General features: G+C 57.2%; 1 protein-coding gene across 2 annotated transcripts; it reads right to left on the bottom strand.

Annotated features, from left to right (window-relative positions):
- Positions 1–8: 8 nt before the first annotated feature.
- CACNB3 (calcium voltage-gated channel auxiliary subunit beta 3) lies at positions 9–13,205 on the bottom strand. 2 transcript variants are annotated; one of them, XM_036298271.1, is made up of 13 exons: positions 13,054–13,205; positions 5,514–5,636; positions 5,172–5,294; positions 4,565–4,680; positions 4,239–4,303; positions 4,007–4,026; positions 3,738–3,818; positions 3,497–3,555; positions 3,226–3,335; positions 2,810–2,961; positions 2,509–2,604; positions 2,242–2,391; positions 9–1,375 (listed from the first exon to the last, which is right to left on the bottom strand). In XM_036298271.1, exons 1-13 carry the CDS (start codon positions 13,093–13,095, stop codon positions 1,061–1,063), a joined length of 1,452 nt encoding a protein of 483 aa, XP_036154164.1. In that variant the 5' UTR covers positions 13,096–13,205; the 3' UTR covers positions 9–1,060. The 2 variants fall into 2 exon arrangements, with proteins under 2 accessions (XP_036154164.1, XP_036154163.1); XM_036298270.1 differs by lacking the exon at positions 13,054–13,205 and adding an exon at positions 9,706–10,365.
- Positions 13,206–14,126: the final 921 nt, after the last annotated feature.

Here is a 14,126-nt window from a genome sequence, read left to right on the forward strand (position 1 = left end):
GTCCAAAGGACTGTGCATGGTGTTTATTAGTGATGACAGTGAGGTGGGTCAGGGTCATGTGGAGCATGCTCTGTAGGTCACACACTAGAGCCATAAGGCAAGGGTAGCTGGGTAGACGGGGCCTCTGAGGGCAGTCCACTGTGTCCTGTCTCTCCCCACCTAACCGGAACATAACAAGCAGCAGCTATGAATGAGGGAATAAAGTTTGGGGCCCATGTGCCCCAGGAGGCACGAGGGCCAAGAACAGAAATGACAGGATGTAAGAGCAAAAGGATGAGGGGGGCAAGGAGGCCCCCAAAGCTGTTCCATACAGTCTTTGCTACACATGCCCTCCCTTCCCAAAGCCTCAACTCGGGTCAGCTCCTGACCACCATTTGGCTTGACTATGCTCCTGTCCCTGGTCCCGTCAGATGTTAGGAAGATTCCTGGCAGGGTGAGGAGAGCCCTTCCATTCCAGACCCTCAGCTGTAAGGCCTTTGGCCCCAGCCCAGCCAGCCTGCTACTCCAGCCTTGTAGGTAGATGCCTCCCCAGCTGATGGATGGGAGTGCCACCCTTTGGGCTTTGATTGTCTCTTTTCTCGAGTGGCAGTGAGGTGAGTGAGGTCCTCAGACCCCAAAGCACAAAGCCTGAATCCTCTGACTGTTAGGGCTTGTGTCTGCCCAGGAGCCTTGTTTCTTCCTCATGTCATGTTGCCCACACCCCAGCCTCTTGTCACTTTGAGGGGGCATCCCTTCCCTGAGTCTGGTGGGAAGGTCCCTGCTAAGGGGATCCTGGCCTGAGGGCACTGCCCAGTGGGGCAGCTTCTTGTGCAGGAGGAGAGGAAGGTGCCAGGGTTGCAGCACACACAGCTAGTACCTGGAATGGGAGCCTAGGGGGGTCACTGCCCAGGAGGTAAGGGGGACCCTGCTTTTCCCAGAACCTTAGGATCACAGGCAGCCCTGGAGCTGGGCAGGGGGTTGTGAGGGGCTCAGCCTAGTGCCAGTCTAATGCCAACCTGCCTGGAGTGGGTGCCCCAGCCAGCTGTGCCTGTGCCTGCCAGGGGAGGACAGCAGGAGGCGGTCAGTAGCTATCCTTGGGCCAGGGCCGGTTGCGTTGCCAGTTCCGCTCATTGTGATTGTTCTCCGAGTCCTGGACAAGGAGTCGGTCTTGGGGGTCATGCCCATTAGCACTAGGCAGCCCAGAGGTGTGTTGGCGGTGAGGCTGGTACAGGTCCTGGTAGGCGTCTGCATAGTCCTCCTCCAGGTGGCGGGAGCTACGCTGCGAGGATCCTGTCCAGGCTTGGCGGGAGCTCTCGCTGGCCTCATCTGAGGGCATCAAGCTGTCCCGCTCAAGGGGTGAGTGTTCTTCGCCACGCTCCGCCAGCAGCTGCTGGTTCTGGGGGTAACACACCAGCTCTAAGTGAGGCAGTACAGACCTCGCCCCCCTCAACCCTCCGTTCCTGGGTAGAGGAACTAGTGCCAGGGCGGGAAGCACACTGGCTTATTCTTCCTCTTCAGATATGGAAAACTGGAGCTTTTGGCTCCAGGAAAATTCAGACTCTGCCTTCAAGACAGACCAGAGCCGAAACCAGTTTGGCTCAGTGGATAGGGCGTCGGCCTGCGGACTGAAAGGTCCCAGGTTCGATTCCGGTCAAGGGCATGTACCTGGGTTGCGGGCACATCCCCAGTGGGAGATGTGCAGGAGGCGGCTGATCGATGTTTCTCTCTCATCGATGTTTCTAACTCTCTATCTCTCTCCCTTCCTCTCTGTAAAAACTCAATAAAATACATATAAAAAAAATTAAAAAAAAAAAACAAAAAAAGACCAGAGAGCCCTCACCAGTTTGGCTCAGTGGATAGGGCGCCGGCCCATGGACTGAAGGGTCCCAGGTTCGATTCCAGTCAAGGGCATGTAGCTTGGTTGCATGGCCCTGGTGCGGGAGGCAACCAATCGATGTGTCTGTCTCACATGGATGTTTCTGTCTCCCCCCCTCCCCCTCCCTTACACTCTCTCTAAAAATCAATGGAAAAATATCCTCCAGTGAGGATTAAAAAAACCAGAAAAGTTCGAGAGTATGTTTTTTTGAGCCTTAGAAAAGTAACCTCTGATTACCCATCGTATTGATGAATTCCCTCTCACCAGGAAGTTCCTTTGTCCACCTGCCCAGCTCAAACCGGAGGCCAAGGACAAGCCTCTGGGCAGGGAAGGGCATTGCTTTGGCTGGCGTAGCCTAAACATCAATGCCAACTGGAAATGATTACCTGAAGTCCAGGGATGGCACCGGGAGGACCCAGAAGTCCAGGGCTGGGGGCTGGGTGGTGGGTGGCACGCCAGTAAACCTCCAGGTACTCAGCCAAGTGTTCACAGGCATCCTCCAGCTGGTTCTCATCCAAAATCACATCAAATGACTCCTAGGCAAAGGGGGAATGTTGGCTTCCTCTAAGCAGCAGTCCCCGCCCCATCTCCATCACTGCCCCAGCCCTAGAAAAGCAAGAGTGGGCACAGGAGGAGCTGCCCCAAGCACTCACTGGTGGGCACTGAACCAGCTTATCATATGCCATCATCTGCACAGTCAGGTGCTTCATCTGTGACTTCCCTCGGGAGCGGATGAGACGCTGGAGTACCTGAGGGGAAAGGGCAGAGTGAGGCCCGGAGTCTCTGGGAGCCCTGGGCAGAGCTGGGCCTAGAAGGAACTGGGCATGTCCCCCACTTGTGATTTGGCAACAGGAAAATGGAATTCAGGAGCCCTGGGGCAGGGGCCAAGCTAAGCTGTGATGCAGTCTAGGAGGGCAGCCCTGGGGGCCTCCCCCACCTCTGCTGCTGACTTACCTTCGGTGAGGATACTTTGACAAACACGATGATGGGGGCCAGTGAGGTCTTGGCCAGCTGTGCTGGGTGGTTGATGGTGTCAGCATCCAATACTACCAGCTGCAGGGATTTGGCCAGCTCAAAAATGCGCTCAATCTCACTCTGTACTTCAGCTATAGAGGGAGCAAGTGAGCCACAGTGTTCACCGGCGGCTCCCCTCACTTCCTCCAGTGGGGCTAGGGGGCCCCCCCCAATGATGGAGGGAGAGGGCCTTCATCAAGGCCTGGGCAGGCAGAAGAATAGGGGACTGAGGAGACTGGGGTGTGTTCTTGCCAATCTTGGGGCAGGCAGAGGAAGAGTTGGGAAAGAAAAAGGTAGGAGGAAAGTTCTCAGGAAGGCCTGCATGAGCAGAGAAGCAGGAGCTGGGGACGTCTCACCAATGCTGGAGCGGGCGGAGGAACGCTCAATGATGGTCCTCTTGCCAGGATTGTTGAGCACAGAGCGCTTTGCCAGCGAGAGGTCAGCTGTGACTCGGGTGATGGAGATCCTGGGGTGGCAGTGGAGAATCACAGCTTACTTCTAAATTTCAAGCTCTAGGCCCCTCACACAGGACCTCCTAATTCCTAACTTTCCCTTTAGAAAAGACCTTGCTATAGACATATGTTAGGAGGCAATGATTTCTCTGGTTCTCAGGCCAGAGCAGCTTACCTGCCATCAAACCTATGTTTGAGGAAGTCAAAGAGAGCTTTCTGCATCATGTCTGTGACCTGGTGGGAGAGATGAGGGGAACGGAATGGAACTGGCTGAGGGCCTTCTTGGAGAAGGGCAGCGTCAGCAGGCATGGCCCTGGAGCCCATCCCCTCCACACACAGCCCCTCCCATTGTCCCTGGGGCCTTCCCATGGCAGGCTTGGCAGAGGTGATCTTTGGGGTCAAGGACTTCCTCTCACCTCATAACCTTTCAGAGAGGGTCCCACCAGCACCACAGGCCGCATGGAGGGCACCACATCATATGGGGGAACATGTTCTGCCTGCAGAATTGATGTGAGGTCAAGCAAAGCCATGGCCTGGTGGCCTGCCCTATGCCTGACTGGTGTGGGGCCAGTTCAGAAGTTCTGGGCTCCCTCCCTCCCTGTCCTGCTGCCCCTCCACAATGACTGCCCAGAAGCCTGTTCCTACAGCCATGAGCCCCCAAGCCCAGGTCCCTTCCTTGACTCACCTGTTTTTGCTTCTGCTTGGCTTTTTGGAAAAGGAAATAAAAGATTAACGTTGGTGAAAGGGGAAAAGGCCCTGGGGGCATGTATTCCCTTCCCCAGGGGAGACACTGGGTTTCTGCCAGCTCTTCTGACCCCTCCCCAACCCCGCCCACACAGTTCACCTGGGGAAAAATCTCCCTGCCCCGTGTCCTGGTGACCCACCTACCCAGGATAGGTGGGCTGTGGGGAGGCTACCTAGAGATGGAGGAGGGGAGCGTCGATTGCCAATGTCACTCAGACTGGAAGGGTTTCCGGATCTCCTGAAAGGAGAAAGGAAGGTCAGTAAGCACCTATGTTCCACATTATTTAAAAGTTGTATACATTTCCTTGTATCTTAGCTAGTGAGGGAGGCATGACATGTGCATGCGTGCATATCTGTGCAGTGTAAATGTGTGTAGGTGGGAAGGAGTGTGTATTTTAGGGGGTGGGATATGTATGCACGTGTAGTAAAGTGGACTCCGGGTAAAGTGCCCATGTTGGGAGGGGCAGGAAATGTTTATTGAGTCACAGCCCTCTCTCACCTGGCCTTCTGCTCCTGCTTGAGCCGGATGCTCTCCAGGCGCTGGGGGCTGGGGATGAAGGCGATGTCCCCGCCCTCTTTCACTAGCCGGCCGATCCACCAATCATTGCTGTACTTCTGGGCGTGGGATGGAGCGGAAAGGGGAGGTGAGGGGAGGAGGCACACCAGGCCTCAGTTCTGGCTCTCCAGCTTGAAGAGCCAGGGAGGTATTCACAGAGCTGGTCTGACCAAGGCAGCATAAGGGGTGAGGGGTTGGGGGGGAGAGGGGGGCAGGAGAAGGTGCCAGAGGGAAGGGCAGCCAGGTTTGAGCCCCCCAAGATTTTAGTGTGATGCATCATAGCTGTCACCTGCAGGGGACCTAAGAGGCAGCTAATCTAACTGCTGACTTTACACATGTGAAGGCTGAGGCCCAAGCCAGATCTCAGAAGTATGGAGACCCTGAGGATTGTTGGGTTTTTGGATATAAGGGGTGTCTGGGTGTGTGTTAAGGATAAAGCTGAGGAGTTCGGGGACTTGTTTATAGACTGAGGATTAAACAAAGAGGATAGGAACTGGGGCAAGAGGAGGGAAATTAAATGGCTTCTATTAGGGGGGCGGGGGGTGGTCACCTCTTTAATGTGCAGAAAATCTTTGGCCTCAAAGTTGACTCCAGAGCCCTGGACTGGGCACTCTTCGTCCAGTACACCACAGTAGCTGACATTGGTCCTCACAGCAAATGCCACAGGTTTGTGCTAGAGAATTTAGCCATCAGTGCCAATGAGGGAAGCCTCGGAGCACCCTTCCAGTCCCACTGCCCCATCAGCAGAGGGTGGGGGCCCCGTCCCACCCATCACATACACACAACCTTTCACACTCACGTACATCCTGCCCACTGACCGCTGGGGACGTAGGACCGAGTACAAGCTTCCACCCAGCCTGGCCTGATCTGCCCCCAGCTCACAAGCAGATACCTTGGCTCTCTCCAGCTGCTGCTGGGCCTGACTCTCCACTTCCCGCCGGGCACTCTCCCGGTCCTCCTCCAGGGAGACGTCTGAGTCCAGAGATGGGCGGCTGGTATAGGAGTCAGCTGAACCCTGGCATGGGGGAGAGGCTGTGATCCCTGGGCTCAAGTGGAAAGAGTATATAGGGGCACCCTCGGGACCCTATGGCAGTGCCTCCACAAACCCCAGCCTCTCCCTGTCCACAGAGGTGGCTGGGCCCCAACACTCCCTCCAATTTCCCTGAAAAGGGCCCCAGTATATCTGGGGCTGCAGGAATGCCACCCAATCCATATGTGCTAAGATCTGCCCCCTCCCCCGAAGCCTATTAATACTGCAGCTTTGAATAGAGCCTTCACTTCCCTCCTTCCTCCCTTTCCTCCCCTCCACCACGTCCTCCTCCAAAGGCAGAGGGAAGGAAGATGTCTTGAAGATGATATATTGAAGATAATTCTGAATCCAGGCGACCCAGCCCTCTTGTTCACATCAGCCTGCAAAGCCACCTAGACGTTACCGCTTTAAAATGACTGGCAGATGAACAGCCAGGTGGGAACAGTCCGGAGATGCTGGTTGGTACGGCACTGTTCCTGAGAGTCAGGATACAGCCGTCCACCCCTTAGATCTCATCTCCCCGAGTCCCTATCCTTCCAGGGTGAAGAGGACACAGAGCTGCCAACTCCTGGGAGTTTCTTCCTCTCTACTCTCCCTACCCCCACTTTTCTCTCACACATGCTGGGGCAACTGGCCAGGTGTGGGCAGCAAACAAAACACAGCCTGGCCTGGACGGTGTGGCTCAGGGGTTTAGCATCGACCTATGAACCAGGAGGTCACGGTCTGGGCCCATGCTGGGTTTGTGGGCTCAATCCCCAGTGTGGGGCGTGCAGGAGGCAGCTGATCAATGATTCTCTCTCATCGATGTTTCTATCTCTCCCTTCCTCTCTGAAATCAACAACAACAACAACAAAGGACACAGACTAAAGGCAACACAAAGCTATCTCCATGAGCCTGTGAGGCTGAGCCACGCCCACCACCTGGCTTATAGCTCCCAGCTCCACCCCCAAGGGGAGATCAGCCAGGAGGAAGGCCATGTTGGTGCCAGCCAACCCAGTGGAGGAGCAGGACCCTGGGGATGTAGGGAGGGGGTCATTGGTAACCTGAGCCAGGAGAGTCTGAGTCTTATCCACAGTAAGAGTCTTTGGGCAATGAGGATGCATTTGGAGGGTTGCAGAGCTCACCTTCAAGGCCGTGAGGAAGATGCACAAATGAGCAAGAGAAACTGGGTCTTAGGACAGGAGGACACAGGTCAGGATGTCTGGGTTTACCCTCAGTTTAGGGTAAAGGGAATCTTTCGTTTTCTGCCCCCGTTTCCCCTCTTTATGATCAGAGACCTGCAGTGGTACTTCCATCAATTCTGAGGTGCAGGTGGCAGAGATAAGGTAGGGGCCTAGGTAAGAGTCCGTGTGGGAATGTGTGTGTGAGTGCGGAAGGGGGTTTAGGATATTCTCGGACTGAGGAACATTCCTTCAAGCCCGCAGTGCATGACTCCCTACAGAAGGCAGCAGAGGCCAGACTCTCAGTGGGGAAGACACACTGCTGTCCGCCATGCCCTCTGCTCCAGCCCCTCCATGGGCAAGAGGTCCGGTCAGCTTGATGTCAGCCCAGGCCCTAGGGCCTAAGCTAAGTCAATGTTGTGGTAGACAACATGCAGATAGCACAGTGGGGGAAAGTCCCTCATTTTACAGAGGAGTAGAGTCTGCCTGCTGTTTCCCATCTCTCTTGAGAACAAAATAAGGCTGGCTTGGCAGTTGGATAAAGAGGGGCTGAGCCCCAGGAAGAACCTTTACATGGTCCGTAGAGAGGGGGACCTCCTTCCAGGGTCTTAGATACAGAATGTACCTCAGTGGGAGATGGCTGCGTGCAGGGAATAGGGCCCAATGGGCTGGGAGGCAGGAGGCAAGGCAGGATGACCACTCACTTTGATAAGCACCTTTCAGATGCCTCCTAGATGCCCAGACCTGTGCTGAGAGGAGTCTAACCTTTAGTCTCCGCTCTCTAGTTTCTCAGCCTAATTTAATCATCAGGATATCCCTGCCTGGACCATCTGGATGACCTGACCTCTTGCCCTAGGATGGGAATGACAGGATCTCTCCCTAAATGTTTAATGAACTGGGCTCAGAATGAAACCCCCTCTCCTTATTCCCAAGTCCTCAGAACTCACCTCTCTCTCATGCTCTGGTCTCACGTAGGGAAGCCAGGATGCCTTTGCCAAGCCTTATCTGGGGTCTTGCCTCCCTTACCCCATTATGCCAAAACAGCCAGAGGCTCAGTACTTCGGAGCTGCCAGGAGTTGGCACAGTGCCCTAGTGGTGCCCCCCTTGCCTGGTGAGTGTGTGGGCAGGCTGCAGCTCCACTCTTGCCTGGCACGGGGGAAGGAGAGGAGGGAGATGAGCCGGTGGATTTATTTAGAGCCTGATCTCCCTCCTACTGCTTCAGAGGGGGCCCCAGAGAGAGCAAGGAGCCAGGCAAGAGAAAGGAAAGTGGAGGAGGGTGATCCAGGGACCAGAGAGGGGTGGGGCAAGTGATGGGTTAGCAGACTGCTCCCAAGACCATCCACATGCCAGTCTTTATCTTTCAGCAGCTCTTGCCTTCTCACTAGGGATGGGAAGAACCTTCTAGGGCAGTGGTTCTCAACCTCCTGGCCCTTTAAATACAGTTCCTCATGTTGTGACCCAACCATAAAATTATTTTCGTTGCTACTTCATAACTGTAATGTTGCCACTGTTATGAATCGTAATGTAAATATCTGATATGCAGGATGGTCTTAGGCCACCCCTGTGAAAGGGTCGTTGGACCACCAAAGGGGCCGCGACCCACAGGTTGAGAACCGCTGTTCTAGGGCCTTCCAGCCCTACAGGGAGGTTTCTTCTTAAGCTCACCTTGGCCCCCTGGGCCATGCCAACTGTCTCTTCAACCATCGTAAATAGGTGTCCACCAGAGCCTTGAAAATCATCTGTTCTTGCTGCCATGTAATTAGCCCTAGAGGCCCAGCGGGGAATTTGGCCCAGCAGGAGCCCAGCCCCAGAAAAGGACTGATAGCTGCCCACTGTGAGCCCTAGCACTCATCTATCCTGGGCTTGGCAGCAAGTGATGAAAGAAGACTCCAACACTCCACACTCCACTTTCAACCCTGGAGTGCTCTACCTTTCACACCTATGGGACCGCTGCCCACCATTTAGTGGTCCTCTCCTTGCGTCATGTTTGAGAGAAGGGACTGCGAAGCTAACTGCTCCCCGTCCTTGCCCCCTCTTTTCAGGCACTCTTCCTTCTGAGCTCCGGGAATCACTGCCTAATGAGCTGATTTGTCTCAGTGGGTCAGGAGATAAAAGCAAAGAGGAGAATTAAATATTTATCGGTTGCCTGGTTCTCTGAGCAAAGAGCTTCCTCTCCATCCCCAGGCCCTCAGCTCCTCTGGCTTCACCTCCAACCTCCACGCTGAGCAGGAGCTCAGGATGCCCGCAGCTCTGAGGACGCCTCGGCAGGAGGCATGGACGGGAGGGGGTCAGGCAGCCGGCCCACCCATGTGCTGGGTGCCCAGTTTCCAGCCTGGAAGAGAAGCTGGGCTGGAGGGAGGGTGAGGAGATAAGGCAAGCTCAGGCTGCACAGGAGAAGGGGTCATGGAGATCTCCAAGTTTTGTGATCTTCCTGTCCGAAGAGGCTGGTACCTGACCCTCTGGTGTTCTCCCAGGCTCCCTGAATGTGTCCTTTACATGAGGCACAGATCTGGATGGTCCCCCTGGGAACCGAGAGACCCACTTCTCCCGCAGCGGTTGTGTCAGACCCCACACATCCTCCTTTGGGAGCTCCAGACATTGCGTGTGCCACGTCTAAAATCCCTTTCCCCCCTACCTTTCTTCCTGAGCTTTGGAAACACCTGCTCGAGTCTTTCCCCCACACTACCCCCGCCCGGCACACAGCCGCTGTCTCTTGGCCTGGGACTGGGGAGCCCCTGACATGAAAACCCATCTTCCCACTTCTCTGGAGCGCCCCCCTACATTCCCTGCCCGCTCCTGGGACGTCTTTTCAAAGTGCTGAACTGGGAGAAGGGTCCAAGGGAGAGGAGGTGTCACCCAACTTCCCCGCCCCCACCCTCGCCGTGGGCACTCACCGCCTCCGAGTCCTCAAACCCGGGCACGTAGGAGTCGTCATACATGGGGGAGTCCGGGTGGGGGGAGCGAGCGGCGCCGGGGGCGGGGGCAGCCCCGAGGCAGGGGCGAGGACCGCGGGCCGCGCCCGAGAGATGCCTCTGAGCCCCGCAGCCCTGCGGACGGCAGCGCCGAGCGAGGGAGCGCGAAGGAGGGAGCGAGCCGCGAAGACCAGCTGCTCGGAGCTCAGAGCTCAGATCACCGCTCCCCCCACCCCACCCCCCAAACCCTGCCGGTGCCACCCCAAGCGCCGCCGTGGAATCGGGCGCCGGCTCCTAAAACAATAGCGCCCGCCCACCTGGCCCCCCTCCCCGGGACCTGGCGGGGGTGGCGGCGGGGGCGCCTGCCTCCCGGGGAGCCCGAAACCCGGCCGGGAGAGGGGAGCCGACCGGAGCCGGGTAGGAGGTGGGTCCCCCGGCACCTACGGGCCCGAGGGGCAGCGGGGAGGAAGGGGTGGAGAGACTGCGGGCGGGCGGATCCAGGCTGGGAGGAGGCGGAGCGAGGAGAGATGCGGAGACAGAGACGCTCGGCAACCCAGGAAATACTCCGCCGGGAAACAAAGGGCTGGAGCGGGGGAGGGGAGGGCGCGGGCGGGGGAGGCCGGACCTGAGTCGAGAAGGCGAGAGCTGGTTACGGGGAGGCGGGGGGGGGGGGGGGGAGAGAGAGAGAGAGAGAGAGAGAGAGAGAGAGAGAGAGAGAGAGGAAGGGAGGATTAGAGACAGAGGGGAGAAGGGGGAGACGGGAAAATGGGGAGACAGAAGAGGCGGGGCGGGGGCGGGCGGCAGGAGGGGGAGGGGCCTCAGGTGAGCGGGCTGCGCTTAGGTGCCCAGGCGGTTCCAGAGACGCCGAAAGCGAACCCCGCAATGGTAGTGAGGAGGGATGGGTTTGGCGGCTCCAGGTCAATGCCATGAAAGCACGCCCCCCCCTCCCCAGGTGCTCGAACCCCTCACCTCTGGGACCCGGCAACAAAGGGCCGTGTCGCCCATCCCGAGCTTAGGGGGAGGTTTTGGGTCTGGCAGCCCCACACCTGTTGCGCAGGCAGATTTCATCCTAGTCTGGCCAAGATGGGGGATCCCTTCCTCACTTCCTTGCCAAGGACTGTGCCAGGCATTGCCAAAGTATCCGTGGGAACTGGGGCAGGGAGGGGCTGTTTTAGGTGAGCCTACATCGATGAGAAAGAAACCAGAGGGTGGAGATAGCAATTGTGGCTGGGATAGAAGGTGGGATCCTGGCCACGCTGGGGTGTGTGTGTGGGGGGGGGAGGGCAAGTCTCCCCAGAATTATTAGCTTAAGGCCAGATTCCCTCCTTCCCAAAATTATGCGGGTGGGGTGGCTGGTCCTGGTTGGAGCCACATGGACTCTGCGCCAGACTGTATCCTTCAAAGGAGCACCGAGATTTGAGGTTAGAAACCGAACAGCAGCCTTTATTTTGAGCAAACTTCCCCAAAGATCCACCCATTTGAGTTTCCTCCATCTCCTGAGCAAAAGCATTCCTTTGAATTTTGATTGCCTACCTTCCCTCCACCCCCACTCACCCAAAGCACTCTGTGAGATGGACAGAGGTTTACACCTGGAGGGCCTGAGCTCAGCCTTTCTCCATTCCCAGTTTCTCACCCCACTGTGAGCCCTAGCACTCATCTAGGGTGACTCAAGAATCTGCTGGTCCCTTTACCTTCCAGGGCTACAGGGGAATTAGAAAACTAAAACTCTGACGGTTTGATGGAACCTATGGGAGAAAGCACCGTGCATGGAAGAGAAAGACCACCCAAACCAACTGGCTTCCCACTGATGTGACTCGTTCTTGTTCCCTTGGCAAGAAGGAGAAGGGGCCTTATCTTAAGATCATCTTTACTCTGCCTGTAGCCTGTCTGGCCCTGAGTGGTGCAGTCCAGCCCTGCCCAGCCTCTTCCTCCTGCTGGATTTGGCAAACAATGTTGTCGGATCCCCTATGACTGGGGGGATCCATCACTACTGGGGTGGTGGTGGTGGGGGGAGAGTACACTTTCACAGTTCCCTTTTAGTCCAGTACAATTTGGAGGTTAATATAGTGAATTCTTCTGTATTGGACGTTCCCAGACACCCTGTCTTCTCGCTTTTGTGCCTTTTCCTAGTTCTTCAGTATTCCTATATCCTCCTCTTTCATTCTCTGCCTTTCAATCCTTTCTGTTCTTCCAGACGGCAGAAAGGAGGCATGAAGTGTGAAAAAATATGACTCTCAAGGTGCTCCTGGAGAGAACTCTAATAAAGAAGACAGCTGCTGAGGCATCTGCTTCTCTCCCAACCCCCAGTCTGTTCCCCAGACCTCCCTTTTGGGGATTCTCCCTACCACCAGGGGGTCCTGGTAACAGTTGTTCTGCCATCAACCTCATTCCTTCCCCATACACCTTGCGGTCTTCATCCCCTTCTGGGACAGTGGTGTCTAAGGCTGCTTCTGAAGCATGAGTTGCCATGCCAACCACCCCCAGGAGATAGATTCAAGTTCCCCTTACCTGGGCCACTCCCCTGGGTCTTATAGGAGGAGATTCAGAGCCTCTCTCTCTCTCCCTTATCTTTTAGTTGCTACTCAAGGTTGCCCCCCCCTCATTTCTCACCTCACCCACATCTGCTTATTCCAGTTCTGATGCCTGTCCTGTGATAAGACATGTGCCTGTCATTGTCCATGTCACCCCAAGCCCTTTCTTTTCCATGATTGCACGTGAGGGGAGAGAGGTGAGGGGGAAAAAAAGGATTTCTGGAGAGGCTTCTTCCCGCTCTCCTCTTTCTAAGGAAAGAGCTGCTAGACTGGCAGCTGGCAGGCACCCAAGGCATAGAAGCAAGACATAGGGGGCGAAACCCAAATAACCAGGTTTGGGAGTTGGAGTTCTCCGGGAGCCTCCAGGATACCTAGCTTCTCCTGTAAGTACACCAGGAAGCTGGGCAGATCCCAACCCCTGAGCACTGAATGGGGAAACTGAGGCAGGCACCAGGACCTCGGGGAAATCCTCCTCAGCAGTCTTTAAGAGCCGGACCCAGCCCAAGCCCCTAGCATTCTAGCTGTCCCCAGGAAACCCAGGAAGGGGCACGAAGCCCTCCTTTCTCCCTATTTTCTAGCCTCTTTTCTGCCTCCCCAGGCAGCCATCCCTTCTCATTCCTGTTCAAGTGCTTGGAAGCTGCCAGCTCCGGCCACTCCCTTCTTTCTTACTGCCTCTTCCACTCTAAGCCTCATCTCTGGTCTCCCTCCCCATCACTGCAGTTTCCCCCTAATTGGAGCCCACTTCTTGGCTTAGAGTGGGGCTTCCCTCCCACCCACTGGGGAGGGGCCCCGCGTTTACCTCATTCAGCAGGAAGGTTGCACTGGAGTCAGAAAAAGACATAGACCGGGCCAGCGGCCTCTCCCCCTCCCCCGGGCCAGGGGCTCCGAGGCGGGAGCTGGACCGGCTGCGGCTCTGCACGCGGGCTCCCCGCCTGCACGCCTGGCCTCGCCCTACGCCCTACGCCCGCCGCCGGCTCCCTTCCCTCTCTCCGGGTTCCCTCCCCCTTTTCTCCTCCCTCCCTCCTTCCTTCTCCCGTTCTCGCCTAGCCTTCTCTAGTCACTCTCGCCCTCTCCCGTCGCCTTTCAGTCCTGTTCTCTCCATTTCAGTCTCTTCCTTCTCTTTACGGTCCCTGTTTATCAGGGTGCCTCCCACTGTCCTTCCATCCACATAGTCCCTCCTCCGTCCCCCCCCCTTTTCTTCCTGTACCCCTCCCAGAAGGGGGACTGGAGCTCCCGCCGCCACAGGCAGAAGGGCTGGAGTAGCTCAAGGGCCGCCCGACTCCGGAGTTTCGAGTGGAAGGTTCTGCTTTCCGCGGCCCCAGCTCCGTGCGCCCGCGCCCGGCGTCCGGGGGAGGAGAGCGCCGCGGTCCCAGCGCGGCTCCGACCGCCCTCAGCAGAGGACCGGTGGATCGGAGGAGAACGCTCGTGTGCTGCTCGCTGCCCCTGCGTCAAGGCTCGCCCTCGGGGTTCCGGGGAAGCCCGTCCACCTCCCTGTCCCAGGTCCAGACCCTGTGGCTTCTGCGGGATCCGACTGGAGACGGCCTCGCTGGGATTTGCCCGGCGCCCGGGGAGTCTCGGTCACCGCTCTCTCCGGGCCGGCGTGTCGGGACTCAGCCCGCGAAGGCGAAAGGCAGAGGCCAGGCGCCCCTCCCTGACCGGCTGCAGCGCCCCCTGGACTCGCTCGCCCGGCGGCCGCACGCCCTCCAGGTGGCGGTACCCGCCCCGGGGTCCCGTCTGTCGGCCGGCAGAGGTCGGGCCCTGCCAGCAGGAGGCGCTGCCCTGGCCGGAGCAGAGGGGCGAAGCTCCGAGCCAGACCCCTACGAAGCCCAAGACGAACCCCCCCACCCCCCCTCCAGGGACCGCGGTCCCATC

This window comes from Myotis myotis, unplaced genomic scaffold, assembly GCF_014108235.1.
Source record: "Myotis myotis isolate mMyoMyo1 unplaced genomic scaffold, mMyoMyo1.p scaffold_m19_p_3, whole genome shotgun sequence".
NCBI classification, from domain to species: Eukaryota; Metazoa; Chordata; class Mammalia; order Chiroptera; family Vespertilionidae; genus Myotis; species Myotis myotis.

Excerpts from the sequence above, each read along its gene's own strand:
- CACNB3 (XM_036298270.1), bottom strand. The coding sequence starts at position 9,750 with ATGTATGACGACTCCTACGTGCCCGGGTTTGAGGACTCGGAGGCG. Across the intron at positions 5,637-9,705 it reads GGTTTGAGGACTCGGAGGCG|GGTTCAGCTGACTCCTATAC; the intron begins GTGAGTGCCCAC and ends CCCCCATGCCAG. Across the intron at positions 1,376-2,241 it reads GTGCCATCCCTGGACTTCAG|AACCAGCAGCTGCTGGCGGA; the intron begins GTAATCATTTCC and ends TGTTACCCCCAG.